This window comes from Mustela nivalis (genome assembly GCF_964662115.1).
Source record: "Mustela nivalis genome assembly, chromosome: 14".
NCBI lineage: Eukaryota > Metazoa > Chordata > Mammalia > Carnivora > Mustelidae > Mustela > Mustela nivalis.
In genome coordinates, this window is record NC_139033.1 from 89039696 (window position 1) to 89063716 (window position 24021).

The window sequence follows — 24021 nt, forward strand, 5'->3', positions numbered from 1 at the left end:
AGGGCGCATGTGAGACCCATGGGCCATAGTGCGTGCACAAGCACACGGTCTGCTGAGGGGGACTTCTGGGAGGTAACACGGCCTCAGTTGGCGAAGGCAAGGTTTTCCTCCTGGCATGCAAGGGTCAGAGGCCTGGCTTGGAGGAGCCGCTCATTGTGTGGCCGCCTGGGGCAGGCAGCAGCAAGCGCTGGGAGGGGAAAGGTTCCCTTTGAAGCACATGGCGCTGAGAGCTTCCCAGTGACCATGGAAACAGGCACAGTGGGTTCCCAGCCTGAGAACCAGGGAGAGCAGCCGTGATTCAAACACAAAACACACACAGGGTCTGAAAAGCAGAGACAGGAGGGGCCGGGGCGAGGGACTGGCAGGAACTGAGCGGCTCCCTGGTAGGAAAATCTGGCCAATGAAGCCGAGCAGGTTCACGGGGTTTCCTTTTCATTCGAGGCTTTCTTCTCGCTCCCGTCATTGCCCCTCGGGTCCTATTCAGCACCTCATCAGATCAGTAGAGCCAGGCCTTTGGCTGGCCTGCTGGCGGCAGGGCCTGGAACCGGGCGGGAGGTGATCAAAGGAGCCGCCAGTGCAGCCGACACCCTCCTCCCTCCTCCCTGCCCCCCTGCTCAGGCTCCTCGGATGAGGCCCTGCCAAGGTGATCCGGTGGAAGCCACTGGGGGAGGGCAAGGAAGAGAGGCAGCTTTTATGTCTGCCCTTCTGTTAGAAGAGACACAAAGCACAGCTTGACGGAGACAGGCCACTAGCAGGTCAGAGCTCCCTCCTTCTGGGATGTCTCTGTTCTTAAACCAGGCAACGGGGAAGCCACCTAGACAGGCAGGCATGGGCCGTGCTTGGATGCCTAGATCCCGAGCCCAGAAGACTAGCGGCCCTGAGCCATGGTGGGTCCCGGCCCTCTTGCCACAGCTGTCAGCCTCCCAGGATCAGAGGTGGACGAAGTCACACTGAGGCTGGTTTCTGAGACTCTGTGCCCTGTTTCTTCATCATTCTGATTTTTAAAAGGGGAGGAAAAAGCTCTCTGGGAATTTTTTCCACCCGGAAGAGGAAGCGTTAGGATTAGAATCTGTGGAGGACATATCTCCCACTTACTGATGAATATCTTTCTCTCGGTGGGACTGGATCAAAGCCCAAGTGTCCCATCTGGCACAGGGCCAGGCAGGACCAGAGACAGAAGTGAGCCGGCTTCTCAGCTGGGACTTGCAGCCAGCACCCGGCAAGGGGGCCTCCAGCCCTGACCAGTGTCTCTGGAGGAAGGCAAGTGTTTGGACAGGCCTGTAATTTGAGAAGCCCATTAGGTGCATTCTCCCTTTCTTACCTTTGTTGGGCTGCCAAAATATTTACCTGACTTCTTAACTCTAAATCTCTGAAACACACCTGCATTGCCTAAAACAGGCAATTTTCTTATTTTCTCTCTTGTACAGAAGAGAGCCCAACCTCAGCACAGACGACGAGTGTGGGGCCTGGTCAGAGATGCAGCTTTGGACAACAGAACTGCTTCTGAAGAGACGGGTGTACAGTGGGCTGTGGGGGGCGGGCAGGGTGGAGTGTGTGGGGCAGTGTGAACAGTTGAAAGCAATTCCACAGGTAATCCTTTTGCAAAACAAACTGATTCTATTTTGACCTTTAGGGAAGAGTTCATTTCCATGCCAAGTAAAAATTCTGTATGGTAGCCAACTACACTTTTTTTTTTTTAATCACAATCATGTTATAAAAGCCAACAGCACTGTAATACCAGCAGAAGGACTGAAGACTGTATGACAGGAAACACACCGTGCTCAAACAAAGAGTATTTCGGATGATATGAATGACCCAGAATAACTCCCCCCCCCCTTTTTTCCCCTTTCTTGGTGCTTCTGGCATCATGAAAAAGAACTTGGGAAACCAGTCTCGGTTCCAGTAAGTGTGAAGTCGCTGCGCAACCGTCTCCCCTTGCCACGTGCGCCTGGCTATCTGCTCCAGCTCCTGCCAGGCACTGTCTGAAGCAGGCACTTGCCAAAGGCTGCGTGGCCTGAAGTCAGCCCTTCCAGACAGGCTGTGGTTTCTAAGGAGAACTCGACAGAAGGTTGAGTTGCGTGGGTTGCGTGCCTGTGGGTGCTGTTTTTAGGAGCACAGAATCCTGGTCGATGACCACCCCCCACCCCCAAGGCACCTACACCCCCTTCTGAGAGCAAGAGACCAGCCATTAGTGAGAGGAATTATTTTCAGTCTGGTGCTCATCAGCAGACTTTGGAGAGAAAAATTATTTTGGAAACACTTGCTAGATGTTGAACATTCTAAAACGGGCCCTTTGAGCTGTTATCTTTTCAAAGGCACTAAAAAGCACAGTGGGGGTGGGAGTCTTACTGACAGCTGTCACTAGCCTACATCGTTTCTTTTGCATTTCAAAAACAGCCCCTCTCTTACCTTTATTTTGACAGACTGTCTCATCTTCTCCACTTAGACCTGATGGAATAGAATCTTAAAGCCATAAGAAATGGGATCCCTAGAGCTGGTCAGCAGGACCATCTGCATTCATGGGCACTTGCTAGGATTTTAGGAAGTGGCAGGCCAATATCTTCCAGAACCATTAGCTAAAAAAAAAAAAAAAAAAAAAGAAGAAAAAAAAAAAAGGAGGAGGCTGGGCAGTAGCTCTGCTGTCTTTCCATATTTTCAACCCAGCCATTTCAGCTACTAAGCTGGAACTAAAGTCCTGACCACTGGCATGCCTAGTGGTCTCTCATCCTCCTGCCATAGGATGTGTGGAGACTGCTGTGGTCAGATGTCCCAGGTGAAATAAAAGAATCCAGGAAAGCAGGACCAGCAACATAGAGAGATCAATGCTTCCCGGCCCTCTGATAAGTTTAAGCTTCCACAGAGAGAATAAATTATTACAAACCCTAGAAGGTCCTTCAGTATATGACCATGTAAAATACCACAGTAAGGACAACTATGAGGTTTCATATCTAAGTATGATAACAAAAGCACAAGCAACCAAAGAAAAAAATGGATCGTCAGATTTCATCAGAATTTAAAAATTCTGTGCAGTAAAGGCCATCATCAAGAAAGTAAAAAGAAAACTCACAGAATGGGAGAAAATATTTACAAATCATATATCTGATAAGGGATGTGTATCCCTTATATATAAGGATATTTAGGGGACTCTTATGACTCAGTGGTAGATAAATCATGAATTTTAAAAAAATGGACAAGGGAGCTGAATAGACACAGTTCCAAGGAAGATATACAAACTTCCAATAAGCACATGAAAAGACGCTCAACATCATTCACCACTGGGGAAATGCAAGTCAAAACCACAATGAGATACCGCTTCATACCCACTAGGATGCCTATAATCAAAAAGACAGATAATAACAAGGCTTGGCTAGGATGTGGAGAAATCATACACTGCTGGTGGTAATGTAGAATGTGTGGCCACTTTGGGAAACAGTCTGGCAGTTCCTCAAAAGGTTAAACATAGTTACCACATGACCCAGCAATTCCACTCTTAGTTGTTTACCCCCAGAGAAATGAAAACCTATGTCTACACAAACTCTGGTAAACAAATGGTCACAAACGTATTATCCTTAATAATTGAAATGTTGAAATAATCTAAATGTCCATTCACTGATAAATAAGCAAGCAATAAACAACATTCAATGGAATATTATTTGGCAATTAAAAAAATGACACAATGGGGGCGCCTGGGTGGCTCAGTCTTTTGGCTTGGGTCATGATTTGAGCAGGTCCTGGGATCACCCGGCTTGGGGCTCCCTTCTCAGCAGGGAGTCTGCTCCTCCCTCTCCCAATGCCCTTAGCCCAGCCCGTGTGCGTTCTCTCTATATAAATAAATCAAATCGTTTTTGGAAAAAATGACATACCGATGCATGCCGCAGCATGGAAGGACCCTGACAAAAGAATGTCTAGACACCAAAGAGCACATATTGAATGATTCCTCTAGTAAGAAATGTCCAGAAGGAAAGGGAAATGACTGTGAAAGGATAAGGGGTTTCTTCTGGAGATGATGGAAAATAATGTATTTGATAATAGATTTCTATCTGTGAGAGACAAAGAACAGGAAAATTCTAAAACTGATGGGGGTGATGGTTGCACAATTCCATGAATACACTAAAAACAACTGTACACTTAAAAAAAAATGAGTAAACCTTCATATGACAACAACCTGATCAGCCATTTCTGTTCTGTTTCTGTACAGAGTCCATCTGAATGCGTATTTCCAGAACAGAACCGGGTAGGAAAGTTTTGGTGGTGAAACAATCTTGGACAACCTGAAGTTGAAATAAGCTGTTTAGTTGGTTTTAACCACAGTGTACATTTCCTAATAAAAAATTATGTGTACACTGGGGTGCCCAGCTGGCTCAATCTATACAGCACACAACTCCTTATCCAGGATCCTGAGTTCGAGCCCTGTGTTGGGTGTGGAGCCTACTTAAAAAAAAAAAAAAAAAAAATTATGTGTGCATGCTGAAATGGAGTGAAACTTGGTTATGGCAATTGTAGCAATGAACATGGGTCATGAAAGCAACTCTCTAGGCAGGGATATGATGCACACTGAGTGAGAGTAGATGAGGATTAATTAGGATTCCCTGGTCTAAACAGCACAAAAAGGCATCTGCTTTGTTGATTTACCAATGAATTCTTTCCAGTGAGTTCACAGAAGCATATTCCACTTAGCTCTGGAAATACGTCTGAAAACAACAAAAATGCTAAACTCTTAAAAAAATAAAAATAAAACAACAAAAATGGAAACAGTATGGTACCGGCCCAAAAAGGGACACAGAGTTTATTTGACAGGAGGTAATACAGAATATGACCCTACTCTAGAATTCAGGAGAACAGAGTCTATTACTTTTTTCAAGAAGGAAGATACATAAAATGAAGGAAATGATTTAAAAGGGGTTAGAAGAACTTTGAAAGACACAGACACTTCCTGATATTACACATCAAAATAAATTTTGAGTGATTTAAAGATGTACTACCTTAAAAGGAAAACAGTGATCACAGAAAAAGTAGAAAAAGCAAGAATAACTCTAAGTTTGCAAGAGAGGGAACAGAATAATTAAGTTTAGCAGCAAGAGAAGAAATCATTAAGGAATCACGATCACATAAGATTTTTAAACTCCTGCATGCCAAGAAAGCTAAGCAAATAAACAAAGATAAAATAAAACGGACAGATAAGAAAAACTCCAAAAGACAAGGAATGAATACACTGCTACAAAAAAAAAATATATATATATATATATATACTGGGGTGGCTGGGTGGCTCAGTTGTTTGTTTAAGTGTCTGCCTTCTGCTCTGGCCCCAATCCCAGGGTTCTGGGATTGAGTCCCTATATCGGACTCCCTGCTTGGTGGGGAACCTGCTTCTTCCTCTCCCTCTTCCCTCCTGCTCATGTTCTGTCTCTGTCTCTCTCTCAAATAAATAAATAAAATCTTAAAAAAATAATAATAAAACTAAAAAAAATCTACATTAAAATCTATCCTTATAAATAGGCAAGGGACCTGAACAAAAATTCACAAGACAGGAACTTTAATTAGTAGATGGAAAAAAGTTTACTTAGAGTTTAACATTTGCCAATAATCAAGGATATGCCAATAAAAACAATAAAGTACTATTTTTACCTTTCAAATTACTAAAAAAAAAAAAGGATTAATTAATGGTCAATTTTACTAGCATTGTTTATGTGAAAAATGATTTTTTTTTTTTTTTTTTTTGGTAGGATAAACTGAGGAACTTTCCTGGAGAGCACTTTGTAAGTGTTTGCCTCAAGAGTCATAAACAATGTTTATATCCCTTGATCTGTAATCTCCTCCTCGAATACTACCATAAGGGACTAATTCAAGGAGATGGGCGGTGGGGGGGGGGGGCGGCGGGGGGGGGGAGCCAACCCTACATAAAGAAAGGTTTCAGTGTGGTTTATTTGTAAGGATTAAAAATAAAACAGAAGGTATTTAAATATTAAATCCTGGGGTAAATGGTCAACTAAATCATGGTCTGTCACAGTAAGCAGTCATTAAAATGATAGGTTATGAAAATAATAGGAAATTGGTAAAATGACTATATTATTAAGTTCGAAAGGTCAAATAGATGTGTGCCTTCATAATAATTACATTAGAAATCAGGCTCAGAGGAGAACACTGGAAGGGCATAATCTAAAAGTGAGAGTACCTGTGTTAGAGTAGACAAAGGGTTTTCACCCCCTTTTATTTTCAAATTCCCCATAATTAATGATTTCATGCAACAAACATTTACTGACTGCTTACTATATGTGCTTTGCACTGTTCTTGACATAAGGAACATAAAAATGGTGGGGTGGTCAAAATTATTATACTGCTTACATACTTTAAAAAAAAAAAAGGACAAGGGACCAGAAAATTCTGTTAGTTACAGAAATAGTAAAATGAGTAAGTGCTATAATTTTGGGTGTGCTTTTAAAATTAGAGGCAGTAAAAACTGTTAAAATCCTATCAACTGAAACTCTGAGAAAAGAAAAAACACGAAGAAAATAACTCACTTTTGAAAACAAAACTACTATGTTTATAAAGAGATGAGAAAGAAAGCTTTTCAAGCTCAAGACTTTAAAATTTGGTTTCTAAAAATCAAGCCAAGGTAACAAGTTCCTTGCATATTTCACATTCTTTTCTCTGAGATTCATTTAAGAGTTGATATATTTGTGAAAATCCATCAGCATTAGGTTAATGTGTAATAGTGGAAGCCCAGGGCCTTTATACATCCCAAGAAATAGTCTTGAGTTCTTCAGACTAACTAGATTTTTATTCTATCCAACAAGGCTTAGGACAACTGGAATGTGTTGAAACACTTATTATTTTTATAACTAGCAAAAAATGATGCAGAATTTAAAGTATTTCAGTATCCCAAAGGAATTGTTTAGACTGCCTCCAGCTTCAAACCAAGCACAAAAAGCATTAGTCAGAACACCCAACCCAATGTCTGATTTGGAAAACCAGAGCACCAAGACAGAAATGGTACCTTTCAACAAATAAAACATGGTACTTTTGGGAAAGAAAACAAAACACAAAAGACAGATTAAGGAAAGAAATTGCTTTTGTCTGCAGGCTACCATGGTCTTATGCCCAAGATGAGCAGCCAGGATCTTGTCAACGTCCCCATTCCTCCCGCTTCCAGACCCAGTGGGGTGCTCTCCTGCACAGGTGAAACCTAAATGTTCTAAAATGTGCAATGGTCCAACCACGTGTGCAGGTTTTCCAGGGGTCTGGTAGACTGTAAGCCAATGACATGCAACCACTCTCGAGACAGCCCCCAAAATGTGAGATGGCCATGGCCATGGCATGGCCATAAAAACTTTTGAGTGACTGACAGCCCACTGTTGCTTATTTGGGCTAACTCACACACGTGACCGGGCATGTGCAAGACCCCTCTGAGAACAGAAAACAGATGGGACTTTGGGGTGTATCTCCAGGTATGAGGGATTCAGGTCACCTGACATGGGAAAGGTATTAGACATATTATAATGACTTATGCTGGGTTCTAACTTCTTCATACTTCAAAATGGCCTCTCAAAGGTTGACGAGAACATGAGCTATATTCTATGGGCTTTTCCACCGGCCTGTAACACTCCCAGTTTCCTAGGACAGACTCATTTGTGAAAGCCTGGTTCAACTGGAGGGGACAACGGCCAGAAGGAGTGTCCACAAGCCAGGCTTCCCCCAGTCCGGGGAGGTGGCCAGCAGCCTGTGCTCCTTGCATTGGCAGACACATCATTTGTTCTCGTAGCTCACTCTATCTTCAAAATTCCCTTAAGCCTCTCAGTGGATTTCAAATGATGGTTTTGGTTAGCCTTTTATAGCTAAAAATGTTGTGGATCTACTTTAAAAAAAAAAAAAAAGGTATTGTGCTTAATATAGCCTTTTAACCAAGAGGTTCCTGGAAGATTTAGGTAGAGAAGAAAAGCATCAAATTAAGAGTTTGTGATTTTCACATCAGACACGTGACCTTAGGAGAAAAGTTGGTATTCCCTGAGTTTTTTCCTTTTTCCATTCATATCATGCCAATCTTTTCCTCCTGATCTGATTTCTTTTACTAAGTTCCTTTCCTGCTTTCCTTTTTAACCAAATATGGGAGGTATTTACCCAAGTGTTCCCTAAAAATAAATCCAAAGAGCCTTCCAAACTTCCTCTCCAACAACAAACCCACCTCAGCTCACCTTAGAAAAAGGACTTTCATCCGCTTGGTAGGAGCAAGTTTAGAGAAGGAAGGAAACTGTTATTTGTGGAGAATTCACACATTCCAAAAACTTGACATATGTCATTTTTTAATCATCACAACTATCTTGACAGAGATATGGAGGCAAAGAGAGATTAACTGGCCTGAAGTTACCCAGCTACTACCGGAGTGGAAGCCGCAGTCCCTTCATTCTTAGACCACACGGCTTGCCTCAAGATCCAGGCTCTCTGCACTGCTCACATGGAAACACAAATGTGCTCGAACACTGAACATGCACTGCACCACAACATACCACAAAGGCTACTATGGCATTATACTGGAGGGCAGAGGGGCAGGGAAGAGAAGGAAAGAGGAAGAAGTAGAATTTAAGGTCTTCTTCGGGAGAGAAAATCTGTCCATCATAAGACAGGGTGCCTCATCTGTGATACCACTGACATCTGGGGCCAGATGGTTCTTTGTTGTGGGGGGCTGTCCTGGGCACTGTTAGGATGTTGGGTAGGATCCCTGGCTTCTAACCACTAGGTACCAGTGGGACGCCCAATGACTATCCCCAATCCCTCCCGGGAGGGAGGGAGACCCAAATGTCTCCAGATATGGCCAAATGTCCCCAGGGCTGGGAGGGAGGGCACACCTCCAGGTGAGAACCACAGCAATAAAGAACTCAGATAACATGCTCAGAGAAGGTCCAACATAAGTAAATGCCCGCAAGCACATGGTGCTCCCCAGCAATACCCTGGCAACACAGTGTAGTCAAAGTGCCCCATGTTTCCCTGAATGGAGGAGGCCAATGCCTGTGATGGGGGGCAGCTGCCTCTGAGATCCTGCTAAGTCGGCTGCCTTCTCCCCTCTCCCACAGCAAGTCAGACCCCAGTCCCACCGTTCCGCTGGAGACGGGAATCTCATACTGAAGAGTGCTAACTGGGTCTTGGCCAGGCCACTCAGGCACCCAAGGAAATGCATTCTGTGATCAAAAACGCCAATGAGAAGGGCAGGCTGGAGGATAAGAACCACCCCCCCCCCAACCCCACCTACACACCTACAGGCTCTTAAACAACTCTGAAGTCTGATCCAAGTTGCCACCTGTTTTTGCCTTAAGGAAAGGCCTACCTAGTTAAGCTGTTATTGAAGGTCAAGGCTGAAGGTCATATCCCAATACAAATCTCAAAATAGTAAGATCTTTTTTACTTAAGTTCTTCAAGTTCATTGTTCAGTTATTTGTTATTAAATATGGAAAACAGCAACCCATTGGTTTTATTCCAATTATTTAAACTTCAGAAGCAACACTCTTTGACTCTGATACGACAGAACAGAATAATTTCATGACAACACATTCACCTCTAGTTCCTGCATCGTCCGTCCCCTAGTTTCTGCTCATTTCTGCTAACTTTGTTTTTTTATTTTTTGAGAGAGTGAGTGCCAGTGGGGGACAGACAGAGGAAGGGAAAGACAGAATTTCAAGCAGCAATTCCAATTTCAACCCTGATGGGGGTCTCGGTCCCAGGACCCTGAGATCATGACGTGAGCTGAAATCAAGAGTCAGAGGCTGGGACACCGGGGTGGCTCAGTGGGTTAAAGCCTCTGCTTTCAGCTCAGGTCATGATCCCAGGGTCCTAGGATTGAGTCCTGCATCGGGGTCTCTGCTCAGCAGGGAGCCTGCTTCCCTCTCTCTCTCTGCCTGCCTCTCCGCCTACCTGTGATCTCTGTCTGTCAAATAAACAAAATCTTAAAAAAAAAAAAAAAGAATAAGAGGCTTACCCGACTGAGCCACCCAAGTGCCCTTCCCCTAACCTTTCATCAGGACTTTTCCCTCAGCCAAGCTCTAGGAGATGATCTTTCCATGGGGATGTCATGGTAGTTCAGTGCACTCAAATCTCTGATCTCCTCTTATCATCTCGAAAATTAAGAACCACAAAGAACTTCTGTTTCTGCATGTTATATCTACTGATATTTGCCATATTAAGAATTAAAACTAAGAAATATTTATTTATTTATTTATTTATTTTTTTTTTTTAAGATTTTTTTTTATTTATTTATTTGTCAGAGAGAGAGAGAGTGAGAGCGAGCACAGGCAGACAGAGTGGAAGGCAGAGGCAGAGGGAGAAGCAGGCTCTCTGCGGAGCAAGGAGCCCGATGTGGGACTCGATCCCAGGACGCTGGGACCATGACCTGAGCCGAAGGCAGCGGCCCAACCAACTGAGCCACCCAGGCATCCCAAAATATTTATTTATTTTTAAGGAAACTCTATACCCAACATGGGGCTCAAACTCACCATGCTGATATCGAGTCACATGCTCTACAAACTAAGTCCGCCAGGCACCCCAAAACTGAGAAATCCTTGAAACATAGAATATTCGAGCACACATTCCCTTAGCGAACAGAACAATGAAGTTACCACACAAAATGATGCCTCCGGAGAAGCCCACCATACAGTTGTGAAGGAATGAGTGATTCAGCAGGTGGTATCAGAGCATTATTATGAAAACAGCTCCGGTCCTCTGAGACCACTGGTGGGAATACCTAAGGGTCCCCTGACCATACTGTGAGAACGTCTGTGCTAGATCAACACTTATACAATGATTTCACCAGCTTTGACTTTTATCAGAGAACCCAGAGGAACAATGGCCAGTAAAGTAAAGCCCTGGTGCAGAAAGGCTTGGCCATTCATCATCATGGAGTGACGGTCCCCTTTCTGGATGATTCCTTGTCCATTAAGGACCAGCTACCACCTATCACTATATTATACATCAGGTTCTGCTTAGTATCAGGTGAAGAAACTCAAACATATGGGGGTGGTAGTTAGGGTCACTTTCCTGTTTTCTGCTATGGTGTGAAAAGAGAATACCAAGAATTCTGTTTTTCCCAAACTCCCTATTGCAGGAGTCACTCCATGAAGGACATTTTCCTGGGGGTAGCCTGATGGACAAAGGGGGTTTGGTCTCTGTCCTCACTGCTCCTGGAACCTCTCTAGAACTCCACTTACAGGATTTCAGGGTTTGCTTTCCCCCGGGACCCAGCAGACGTATCACTCACGGTGGGATTATGTGCCATCGCTTCAGGAACCAAATGCTTCCTTTCTCTACACCCACTGCCATCAAACTTCACTTACTGTGGAGGTAATTAAGTAATACCATTTCTTCTTTACTGTGGGAAAATGTAAATAACATGAAACTTACCATTTTAACTCTTCTTAAGCATGCATTCTAACTCTTCTTAGAGGCAGGAAATGCATTCATGGATCTGTGCAACCGTCACCATCATCCATCTCTAGAACTTTCTCATCTTCTTCATGAAACTCTGTCCCCATCAAACTCCCTATCCTCCCCTCTCCATAGCTCCTGGCAACCACCGGGGACTATTCAAATAATAGGAATTTGAGCGCTAAAAGAAACTGAAGGGGAACACAGGAGGGAGAGGATGGGCCATGAGGGCTTACACTTTGCTTGGTGTTTCTAGTTGTACCATGACCAGCACTTGACGCGCACTGTCTCCTTTAGGTGCTGTTCCCACAGAAGAGGTGGAAGCGTGCCAAGGGGCCCACGGACTGTTTCAGGTCACACGGATTAAAGAATTGGAACTGGGGCTTAAATTCAAGTTAGTCTGATACCTAAACCCAAGTCTCAACCATTCTAAGCTCCCTCTCCTCCCAAACATCTTGAGAAAATGAAGGTCCTTTGAGAATTTCTTGTACTTTCCAGTCATTTTGGCTTCTAGGGTCTTTATTTATTCTTTGTGAAGCGGTTCCCAAGATACTCTGAAGGTTGGATGTGGGTGGGCGGAGCAAACTTAAGGGTTCAGTCCTCTGCCAATCTCTTTTCTGGGTGTCCCACTGCCTATCGGAAGAGCCGGGATTATAGGCCAGAGCAGTTTTCCACCCTGACACACACTATTGGCCACACTGTCTCTACACACCACATTTACCTAAATGTGAAAACAGAAGAAGAGCAGGTGGCCAGACAGGAAAAATGAAGGCAAACACAAGACGTCCTCAGCAATGCTACTGGCTTGAATATCTCCAAGCCACTGAAGAGAATTGACGTCTGGGCACCACTCACTTCCCAGAAACACCCAACAGCAAAGAGTAACCCCATCCTTCCTTGTCCAACCAGCCTACAGAATAAAGACTACACTCCTTAACCTGAAAAGCCTCTTCATTCCCCAGCAACTTTCAATGCCCCTTGAAGAACTTCTTGCTTCCTTCCTTTCCCATTCCTGAAGCTTACTCCCCTACCTCTCCCAGACTCATACATAGAGCCCCTCTCTGTAAAACCCATCTGACCCCTCCAGCCCCATGGACTCACCTCTCCTCACAATTACGGTTAGTACCAGGGACTGAGCCTCAGCTCAGGGCAAGGGGAGGAACGAACGCTTCATAGTACACACGAACCAGAGAAGCCCCTTCCCATCAGTGCCTGTCTGAATGACTCAGGATAAACTATGGACATCACCCATCGGCTAACGATCCCATCTTGGAGTTGGTGACTGCAAGGGGGTAGCCCAGCACTGTCGTCCCCCACCAGCTTTCCTCTGGAGAGCACTTCCTCTTCCCACTCCCCACACATGGCTGGGCAGGAAGCTAAGTTCTGTAAGTTCCCAGCCCTCTATCACAGCTGACCAAACTAAAAGTGACCACCAGATCCAAGATGGGCCAACAAATCCTTTTCTGGAATCCTTCAGGCTTGAAACCAAGGGAGTGTCAAGCCCAGGGATACTGGGGGGCTGTGTGTCCTACCAAGCAGGTGGAGAGAGAGGAGTGAAAGCAGATACACAGAAGACCTGGGGAAGAGCCGCTGGCATGGAGCCCCAGTGTCGGGTGTTCTAGAAGAGCAGCGGCACCTCTCACAGGTTCCCTGATACCACTCAGGAGCCTCGAGAGCAAATCCCCTTTTGGCGCAACGTGGTTCAAGCTGGGTCTCCGTTAAGAGGAACCAACAGTCCTAACCAAGCCAGTGGCTACTGAAAAAGCATCCGATTTTTATCTACAAACTGGGGAAGACAAAAAGGGGCAAAGGGAAGAAACTAACTCAGATGAGGCAATAGACCGGTCTTTATCTCCAATCTCAGGTCGGCTACTTGAGAGCCGTCTGGTCTGGTCTTAGGTCACGTAGAGAATGTCTCTCCGGGACTCAATTTCCTCACTGTAAAACGGGAATTGGGACACCATCTCAGAGTCAGTTTGACAATGAGAGATGCTGCCTGGAAAGCTCCTAGTACTCAGCGAGCACCCAACACATGATGGCCACCTTTATGTTCCCATCAGGCATTTTACCACTAGCCAGCCTCTGGGGAAAGTTCTCCGCAAACATCTCGCAGGACCCCCAACACAATGACAAGGGCAACACGAGACCCGTGGAGGAGCCCAAGGGTCCCTGAACTGAAGGGACCTTTCTGAGGTCACTCCACCAGAGCTGGGTCCCTCTGACCTTGCCTTTCTTGTCTTTCCATGAATTTCCTCATGCTGTCCTCCTAAGTACCAGAAAGAGCCAGTCCATGCCTGTTGGCCAGCCTATCTTTCCAAACCCTCCCTAAGGTTCCACTCCAGCGTGGGAAGAGGAGGAGAGGAGGTGTATTCTGCCTTCATTTATGGAATCTGGGCCAGGCAGGCTTTGTTAGAAACTCCAGCACATCCCGTGTGTTCCCGCCGGGAGACCCTCCATTACATGGACGGGCCAGAGGAACCGAAGCTAGTAAAGTCGACCTTCAAACTTCTTCCCCGTCTCATGAGATGCTTAATGAACACTTTGAACTGAAGGATTAAGATGTCCAGAGCATAAATACAGTTCCTGCACTTTGGGGATGGTTTAAAAACGACCCCTTACTTTCAGTAGCAAGCTCTTCAGAAGTGGCAATTTTATTCTATTTTAATTTCCCAGCACTTCAACTGTCACAAGCAACTGAGTCTGCCTTTCAAAGCTGCAAAGAGAATCTCCACAAACTAGAATCTCAAAAGATCTTAAATGACACAGAAGCTGAAAATAGTGGAAGAGTAAGGAGGCCGTAACAGTCTCTTGACATGAAGTGAAAAACAGAGGCCCAGAAAGCCGAGAGATTGGTTCCGCGCCTGATATGATGCAGGGCCTGGCGCAGTGCCCTGGCTGGCTGTGTCCCTGTGGGGGACTCCCTCTCACCCCAACTCTGCCTCCCCAGCTGATCCTACCGTCTGCCCTGCCTCCTGCAGAACCGAAAAGATTATAAGGAGGGGATCATAAATCATTCTTCTCTCATGAGTTTATAGTGTTCCCTTCTGAGGAGTTCAAAAGAATTCAGTAATAAACTAAGGTGATGAGTTTATGTCTTTTGCTTTTAAAATGAAACTTTATTTGAACTCCTGGAGAGGCATTTACAGTTTTTTAATTTAGGACATTCCTCTCTTGTTTCAACATTTCGCCCCATGGCATTTTCTGTGGGCGGGGAGCATGGTGGGTAGGGGGAGAAGGGTCTGTGTCTGGCCCTGCCCCGACCCCACTCCCCCACAGGCTTTTCCAAAGGCCTGACAGAGTCCTCCCTTCGAGGGTTTTCAGCAAGTCTCAACATCTATATGGAGCCGTCCCTCCTCCCACCCCCACGGTGACTTGGCTGCAGTTTCTTCCTTTTGTGCTTCTCTCCACTGCCCACCACCTTCTTGCCGTAGCCACCGAGAGCAAAGAAATGAAAGAAAAGCATGCTATCTGCAGGAGACAGGGCTGCCCACATGGCTCACTTTGCTTTTCTTTACCCTAGTCTCTCCAAAAAAAAAAAAAAAAAAAAAAAGACTCAAGAAAAAGGGGGGGAAAGTGCAGTTAGCAAATTTAATAAACTCAAAGTTGAGGGGCGCCTGGGTGGCTCAGTGGGTTAAGCCGCTGCCTTTGGCTCAGGTCATGATCCCAGGGTCCTGGGATTGAGTCCTGCATCGGGCTCTCTGCTCAGCAGGAAGCCTGCTTCCTCCTCTCTCTCTGCCTGCCTCTCTGCCTACTTGTGATCTCTGTCAAATAAATAAATAAAGTCTTGAAAAACAAAAATCAAAGCTGAGAACTGTTACACTTTAGAATGAGAAAGGAAAAGGAAGAAGGAAGGAAGGAAGGGAGAAAGGAAAAAAGGAAGGGGGAGAGAGAGATGCGTGAGTCATCACACCTCCGGTACACACCCAGGCTCTAAACAACTGTGGAACTATCTTGCTTTCTCTGGCCCAAGCATTTTTGCTAATGATTTTTCTCAAGTATGAAGCCAAATTTTAGTAACTAACCACAGGTAAATACCGCCTGGCCACGACAGAGCCTTTCCAAATAGAAACGTGGTGGAGGGAGAGGGCTGTTGATTGCAAGCAGGTAGAACCACACGCTTAGCTTCTGCATTCAATAATACTTGGTGAATGAATAAACGCAAGAAGTACTTAATGATTCAAGATAGGTCTAGGGTTTTTATACCACCTGGCTTTGCAGGCTGGCAGGCCAAACCATACAGAACTCTTCAAGTAAAACCACTCTATGGTTGTTCCAGGTGGAGGAAGCAACAATCGGGTTCTTTGAGTGACCTTAACACCACTAAGCCATCGAAGAACAATGGGGCATCCCTGGAAGCCCTGTTCCAACCCACTTACAGACACAACAGATGCAGAGGCGGAACTCCACTGGGCGGGGGGGCAAAGCAAATTCGGCCAAGTTGCTGAGCCTCGCATAACATCAACTTAAGTAGAGGAGAAAATATTACACAAGGAGTGTACTACCCACAAGGAAAGCAGTGTTCCTAACCTTTGGATGTAGCTGGCATTTCTCCTAGGAAAACACTTAAGTATTCTCAAAGGGGTCGCTGCTCTCCTAGCATCATTAAGCAGGTCTGGCCGACTAAACGATGAAGTATCAGGGCCTGGGTCACCTAAAACACCTTGATTTGACTTCATGAACTGTAAACCAAACAGGTAATAATTCCTGGGTTGGTTTTTTTTCCCCCTCGCCTATAAAAGAGCAGGAGAACTTGACAAGCACTCAGAAGATTCAGAAGACAAGTGGGACATGAAAACCACAGATTAGGGAGCGCCTGGGTGGCTCAGTCGTTAAGCGTCTGCCTTCAGCTCAGGTCATGATCCCAGGGTCCACGCATTGGACTCCCTGCTCAGCGGGAAGCCGGCTTCTCCCTCTCCTACTCCCCCTGCTTGTGTTCTCTCTCCTGCTGTGTCTCTCTGTCAAATAAACAAAATCTTAAAAAAAAAAAAAAAAAAAATCATAGATTAACCCGTAACAGCCTCCTGAACCAAAAGTCTTTCAGGAGACTCGCTGGGACATCTTCAAGTCTGAGAAACACTCCTTGGCAAGCATCCTTCATCAAAGCCACCTCTGTTTTCCCCCAGCTGTCTCTCCATGGTACCTAGGCAGCAGCTTCTGAGATTATAAAAAAATATATACATATATCCAGGCAATAACACTATCCTTAGGAGATACCACATTTTCTCCCAACTAAAATCTTAACACCTTTCTCCAAACCTTTCCCTTTAACAAAATGATTCAGTTTAAAACAGACTGTCACCTGTCATATTTTAAGATCATTGATGGATAGTTTCCCAAAATAAATTTATTTCTATCTTAACACTGCAGCCACAGATAATGCTGACCCCTCTTTGGCTCACGAGTCTTTTTTAGTACTTCTAAATGGGATGACAGCAGCCAACGGCAGCACACATTTTTTGAGAGCTCACTCTGCTGGCTGTTTGCATCTCCTCTCACCTCCCAACCATCCTATGAGGTAAGTTCTAATATAGGACCATAATTGCTGTCTGCCATTCTGAAACCAAAAAAGCTCTAAAACCCAGAAGTTTTTCCATAACTTACTTGGCAGCAAAACTCAATGGACCTGAACTCATTTAGAGGCAAAGTTAGCTCAGGGAACTAGCATGAGGCTATTTAGCTTTTAGTCATCCCACTTAATGTGAATATCCATATACTTCGCTATGTAAGTATGAGTGTGTTTAGTTACCGGAAGGGCCCTAGACCTCCTTGGGGGGGGGGTCACTTAAGATAAAATAGGTACAGCCTTAATCTCTTTCTAAACTCCCCAAATCTCAGCTTTCTGAAAGCTCTGTCCCCAAGGGTGGAAGGTACAGTGCATCTCTATCATCAACCCATTTCACAGGTAAGAAACTGAGACTCCATGAGGGGAAGTGACTTGCCTAGAGTCACAGAATGCCAAGAGGGGGAGCCGACTCTGAGGCCAGCAGGCTCTGCCGGAGTCCAAGATCGGGAGCACCATGGTGGGGCCGCCAACAAGACATGTCTCTGTCCTCATCCCACATGATTCAGCTGGGAAGGAGTGCTGTGCCTGCGCGGCTTACCAGCTAGGTGAGGAACTGATGAAATGGGAACGCAGAGAACACCAGTTGGAAGCAGTTCAATTCAGAGGGCCTGGCACTTACCTTGCCCAGGACAGTGAGGCATGGTTTCGGGTCCAATTCTGGCTGTTCCAGCTTCACCACGCCTACCCAGCCGTATTCATACAAGTCCTCTTCATCGTTGTTATTACACAGGCCCAGGGGGTGCATCTAGGAGGCAGACAGAAAGAAAGCTTCAACACACAGGACTCAGAGGTTCTAGACCCACCCTGTAAGTGTGTCTTAGCCTCAGTAGTGAAAAGTAATCTCAAAACTTGAAATTAGGGACACCTGGGTGGCTTAGTCGGTTGAGTGTCTGCCTTTGACTCAGGTCATAATCCCAGGGTCCTGGGATCAAGGCCCAAATCGGGCTCTCTGCTCAGTGGGGAGCCCGCTTCTCCCTCTGCCTGCCATTCCCCCAGCTTGTGCGCTCTCACTCTGATAAATGAATAAAATCTTTAAAAAGAAAAACCTTAAAATTAAATGGGGGGGGGTGGATTTTATAAATGTTTTCTCACTGCCTTTTTTAAAAAAAGTTTATTTAATTATTAAGTAATCTTTACACCAAACATGGGGCACAAACCCATGACCCCGAGATCAAGGGGCGCACACTCCTCTGACAGAGCCGGCTGAGCTCCCCACTTTCTCACTGCCTTCTACATGGTGGTCACCCAAGGCGGACACCAGTCGATAGGATGCAGGGCAAGAAAAACTGCCTACCTCTCATATAAATGCCTATCTAAATTCCTGTGAAATACCATAATATTTAGTAGCAATTGCACATGAAACTAGCTAGGTTAGTTATCCTAGGCGATTTGCATTTCTAAACCTTAACACATATATGGCAAGTTATGCAGGAGGACCTGAAAACACATTCAGGAATTTATGGAAAGACCACCAGACATACGACAAAATCACCAGTAAAATTAACAAGCTGTTCAAAAGGCCACCCCTGGCTACTGGGGAACAGGTGAAATTCTTTGAGGATTTTTCAAAATGGGTAAAGCAGAAAATCAAAAAAGGGGAAGAAGAGCATCATCAAATGTTTGCCAGTGAAAGCGCAGTCAACGGAAGCCCAAGACCAACCCTAAAGTCTGTGCTCACAGTTCTATCGTTGAGTCTTATTAGGCCCTGGGATCCCCAGCAACAATCTGAGAAGAGGAAATCCTCACAGATAAACTAACTTATCAAGAAATTAATGAGTCTAGCACAGTACTGAACTCTTTACATGACTGGAAGAAATGCGTAGAGACACAAGAGACCTAAGAACCTGTTGTGGTTGATGGAAAAATATCCTCCAAGGCTGGCCTCCAAAAGCTGGAGAAGACAAGAAACAGGTCCTCCCTAGAGCCTCCAGGAGGAACGTCACTTACAGATCCATTTTTAACTTCTGACCTCCAGAACGCTAAGAGAATAAATCTGGGACGCCTTAAGCCACTGAGTTTACTATAAGTTTTTTTTTTTAAGAGTTTATTAATTTACCTGACAGAGAGAGATCACAAGCAGGCAGAGAGGCTGGCAGAGAGAATGGGGGAAGCTGTTCCCCGCCAAGCACAGAGCCCGATGTGGAGCTCGATTCCAGGACCCTGAGACTACGACTCTAGCTGAAGGCAGAGGCCTAACCCACTGAGCCACCCAGGCGCCCTGCTATAACTTCATAGAGCAGGAAACACAAAACTAAAGCACTCTCCTTCTTCCCCACTAATTTTATAGATGAGAACTGAAGTTCAAGAGAACTAGCTTTTCCAAGACAACAGAGCCAACGAGTGGCCACACCCACAGGTAACCTGGCCCTTGTGTTCACAGTCTAGTGCCTTCCCACTCCACTTGCTTAACTTTACCATATTTCCTCCAAGACCCAATCATCTGACTGAGAGGGAAAGACCCAGTGATTAAATCTTTAGGAAAAGATGTTGCCAGCTCTAAATTCTGTGGTCCTAGAGTTGCAATACAAATGTGGTATGGGCAGCAAGAGTGCCGGCAGGTTCAGGGAAGCCTGTGCAAGTGCTCAGCTGTGAGATGAGCTTTGAGGAAGAGTCATGTCCATCTTGGGAAAAGAAGAGAGAGCAGGCAGTGGTTCCAAGCCTGGGGAGCAGGAGCTAAAGGCTGGAGAGGGAAGAGGAACAAGACCAGTGGGGTAAGTATGAAGGACCACAATCTACATTGAGAGGGAGAGACACAGGCTAAAACTAGAAAGTTGTTTGGACACTAAGACAATACCACGGGTTCTTGGGCGGAAGTGTCTCCCACTGACAACAGTTCCTTGAGGGAGATGGACTGCACAGCTCCTGGTGGTGGCATGCCCGGCCTTGAGAGGCATCGAGTGGAGGGGTGAGGAAGGGTGCAGTCCAGAGATGAGAGAATCTTGGGAATTCAATGGACCAACAGAAGGGGATTGCATAAATCTGTGAGGCACATGGGCACAAGGGGGCGGCTGGCAGCTCTCTCCAGTGGGTAAGGAATAACCCATCCCCTGCGAATTCCAATGCATGAGACCGAGAACCCTGGGACATCCAATGCTTGCCTGAGTCCTTAGGCTCAATGATCGTGCCTAAAGGACAAATGGAAGATTCTGCCCCTCAAGAACCCAGGCCACTCTAACATATTTGGTGGTTTATTAAATGACGAGTGGCCTGAAATGCAGACCTCTGAAGAGGACATGGGTGAGGGTGACAAACCAATTGCACCAATAGACCATTACTTCCACCACCCAGAAGGGGCTTCCCGCCCAGCTCAGGTTGGTTTCCTGAAATTCCAGGCATGGCCATGGCCATGGCAACCGTACCACTGACCGTTTTCCGCAGTATTCGTTCCGTGGTATTTTTAACCTGGCTACATGACTTAGAGGTTTCCGGGTGGAGAGCTGCTTTTTGTTACTTACACATGAATGAGGTTTGGCCAATGGAGGAGAGCAACACTGGGGGAGCTGAAGTATGGTGCAGGTCTAAGACCCTGGATCTATGGTTCCACTGATAGGAGATCGTCCAAAATAGGCAAATCCGTGGGAACAAGGCAGATTTGTGGTAGCTGGGGAGTGATTGCTCAATGGGTCCAGGGTTTCCTTTCAGGGTAACGAAAATGTTCTGGAATCAGAGGATGGTGATGGATGCACATTGTGAATATACTAAATTCCTCTGAATTGTGTACCTTAAAATGATTTAAATGGATGGGGCGCCTGGGTGGCTCAGTAGGTTGGGCCTCTACGTTCAGCTCAGGTCATGATCTCAGGGTCCTGGGATTGAGTCCTGCATTAGGTTCTCTGCTCAGCGGGGAACCTGTCTCTGCCTACCTCTCTGCCTACTTGTAATCTCTCTCTCTGTCAAATAAAATATTTTAAAAAATGATTTAAGGGACACTTGAGTGGCTCAGTGGGTTAAGCCATTGCCTTCGGCTCAGGTCATGATTCTAGGTCCTGGGATCGAGTCCCGCATCAGGCTCCTTGCTTGGCGGGGAGCCTGCTTCTCTCTCTGCCTCTGCCTGCCACTCTGCCTGCTTGTGCGCACTCCCTCTCTCTCTCTCTGACAAATAAATAAATTTAAAAAAAAATAATTTAAATGGTGAATTTTATATAAAATTTTCCAACAGTAAAAAAATTCTAAAAAAATGTCCCAAGAGCGGACTCAGATACAACTGCACTCAGCTAAGGTGGGGCTCCACAGTGGAGGACCATGTGGTCCCCTTCCCACCCTCCGGAGCCTTAGCTAATTACAGCCGCCCTTCTGGAAACCATGTCCTGCAGAACACTAGCTCTGAGAGATTACCAACAGGTTCTTGGACAAGTAACTAACACTGAGGAATACTCTATAGGGATTCAGGATTTGCTTTTGGAAATTAGAGCTCTGCAGAAGGTGTCAGGTCTAAAAAACAAAAGGTTTTCAAACTTTGCAAACACCAACATTTCCAACCCTTTGATGATAAGCCTGTTGTGTATACTCTGTTGGCGCTGTTTCACGGGGATACATTTAGGGTGCAGGGTACGGCAGAAAGAATGGAGGGACAGTCACAGGCAGCTGGAGAGAAGGGGTGTCCTGGGAGGGCGGGTGGGAGTAGGAAGAGGGAGGGAATGGAGAACCGCAGGAGGAGGAGATGCCCAAGCCTGGCCCTTCGCAGCCCTGGTGAGAGGAAGCGGCCACGACCAGACTGGGCGTTTAGGCTGCGAAGGAACCACGTGCTAGGAGAGGCATGTCAAGAGTGTGTCCGCAGGCATGCAGAAATCTGAACTATGTAAGCCTCAAACACACCCGCTGGTCCGGGTCCCCGGAGGCGGTCAGGCCCTGCGCCCTAGGCCACACGTCGTGCCAGGCGCTGTCTGCCTCCTCTGTGGACACACCCTTCTGTTCTCCTCTAAGAAGCCCCAATCGAATCTTCCACTGACACTGCAGGGGACTGTTAGCTCCAAATGGCAGCCACTGTCAAGGGTGTTGACTTCTGAATGTGGATCAAAGACTCAAAAACCCAAAGGAATTTTTCTGAAGTGCCAGCGGGCACAATCTGTTGGCGTGGCTTGTTTATTTCCCCATGGAGGGTAAAGAGGCCACTAACATCACATCTCACAGGGCTGAAGCCCTCCCTCACTATCTCAGCCACCCTCTGTGCTTTCCCTCCGAGGTCTTTAATCCAGGTGCCCAACTGCTGGTCCTATGAACTCAACCTCAGCGACGTCTGTAAAACTGGCCTCCTCGAACCATCTGCTAAATACTGTTATGATTGGGGTCTTTGTCAGCCCACCCCTGATGACAGTATCAGCTTCTAGAAATGTCCCACCTCAGGCCTCCAACCATTTATACCTTAGGGTCCTCTTTTCCCAAGGGCTCCAACTTAGGAGCTCAGCAGAATGTTTTCTAGGGAAGCATAAGCAGCTGTAACATGAAAATACTTCTCTGTGAACTGATCCTAAGGATGGAATATTCTAGGCAAAGGCATAAAATGCAAACAAATATGCCATGTCTAAGGGTAGCAAAGGAGAGGGTTTTCTCATAATTAAGTATTTACTAGACTATTATGTTTATATATTTTATTTAATCCTTATGGTCACCACTTGCTAACTGTTGGAATAACAATTGTGACCGTGTGAGTTGCAAACTAGATGTGCAAACCGGCAGCTGAGGCAGAGTATAATGGAGCCCATAAAAGCTGTATTGGTCAATAACAGGGTTTCCACTCAAAGCCCAACAATCTAGCAAAGGATTAAAGAAGAAATCCACAAGAGAGATGATTCACAGAGTACGATCAAAGAATTAAGACAGAATTTTGTAAAAAGCAAGGGAGACCTCTGATATTTTGCAAAAATTACTTTTTAAAAAAATATTTTATTTATTTGAAAGAGAGATCACAAGTAGGCAGAGAGGCAGGCGGCGGGGCGGGGGAGGCAGGCTCCCTGCTGAGCAGAGAACCCTATGCGGGGTTGATCCCAGGACCCTAGGATCATGACCTGAGCCGAAGGCAGAGGCTTTAACCCACTGAGCCACCCAGGCTCAATCAAAATTACTTTTTGATGATCCTGTTGCTAAAGTCAAATGTAAGAGAAAGAGGCTACATCCAGACTCTCATACAATTTTGCTGAAAATATCCCAAAACTGCCCACCCAGGATTCGCTCTGACTATGCCCAGAAATCAACATGCATAGCTGCCATTATAACTTAACTTTTTTTTTTTTAAAGATTTTATTTATTTATTTGACAGACAGAGATTACAAGTAGGCAGAGATGCAGGCAGAGAGGAGGAATCAGGCTCCCTGCTGAGCAGAGAGCCCGATGCGGGGCTCGATCCCAGGACCCTGAGATCATGACCTGAGCTGAAGGCAGAGGCTTAACCCACTGAGCCACCCAGGCGCCCCTATAACTTAACTTTTAAAGTTAAAAGATAAATTATTATGTTCCATTTCATTTTTCAAGAAAAAGCCCCAAACAATTTCTTTCCACTATTTACTAAGAAATACCAGACCCCAATTTAACAAAATCCTTGTCCTGTGTCGGGTAACAATCCTATACAGAGAACGAGGGTGTCCTACATATGAAATGCATATATTCTCCTGAAGATTCAGACAAACGCCACTTCCACACTGTCACTCCAGACGCCCATCATGTAAAAACCAGGCTTGTTAATTCGTACGTGTTGACGCCAGCCAGTGACACACAGGCAGTGACTACATATGAAACCTGTGTGCCCTCCTGAACGTTAATCATTCAAGATCAACCTAAGGATACTGCAGTGAATGATGTCTGAGCATGTTAATTTTGAACTTAACGTGGCAAGCGAGCATTTAAAAATTACGGGGATTTCTGAGTTTTTCTCTTTTTTAAAAGATGTATTTCAAAAAAAAAAAAAAAAAAAGATGTATTTCTTTTTTTTAGAGGGGGCAGTGGCAGGAGGTGGGGGGGGAGAGAGAGAGAGAATCTCAAGCAGACTCCTCCACTGAGTACAGAGCCTGAACATGGGGCTTGATCTGGTGATCCTGAGATCATGACCAGAGCTAAAA

At 45.5% G+C, this 24021-nt stretch overlaps 1 protein-coding gene across 2 annotated transcripts in view; it reads right to left on the minus strand.

Annotated features, from left to right (window-relative positions):
• Positions 1–24021, minus strand: part of ZNRF3 (zinc and ring finger 3) — a 160040-nt gene that overhangs the window by 45381 nt on the left and 90638 nt on the right. For both annotated transcript variants that reach the window (XM_082698021.1, XM_082698019.1), the window contains exon 2: positions 17589–17714. In XM_082698021.1, coding sequence (XP_082554147.1) covers positions 17589–17714 — 126 coding nt within the window. The remainder of the gene's footprint in view (positions 1–17588; positions 17715–24021) is intronic.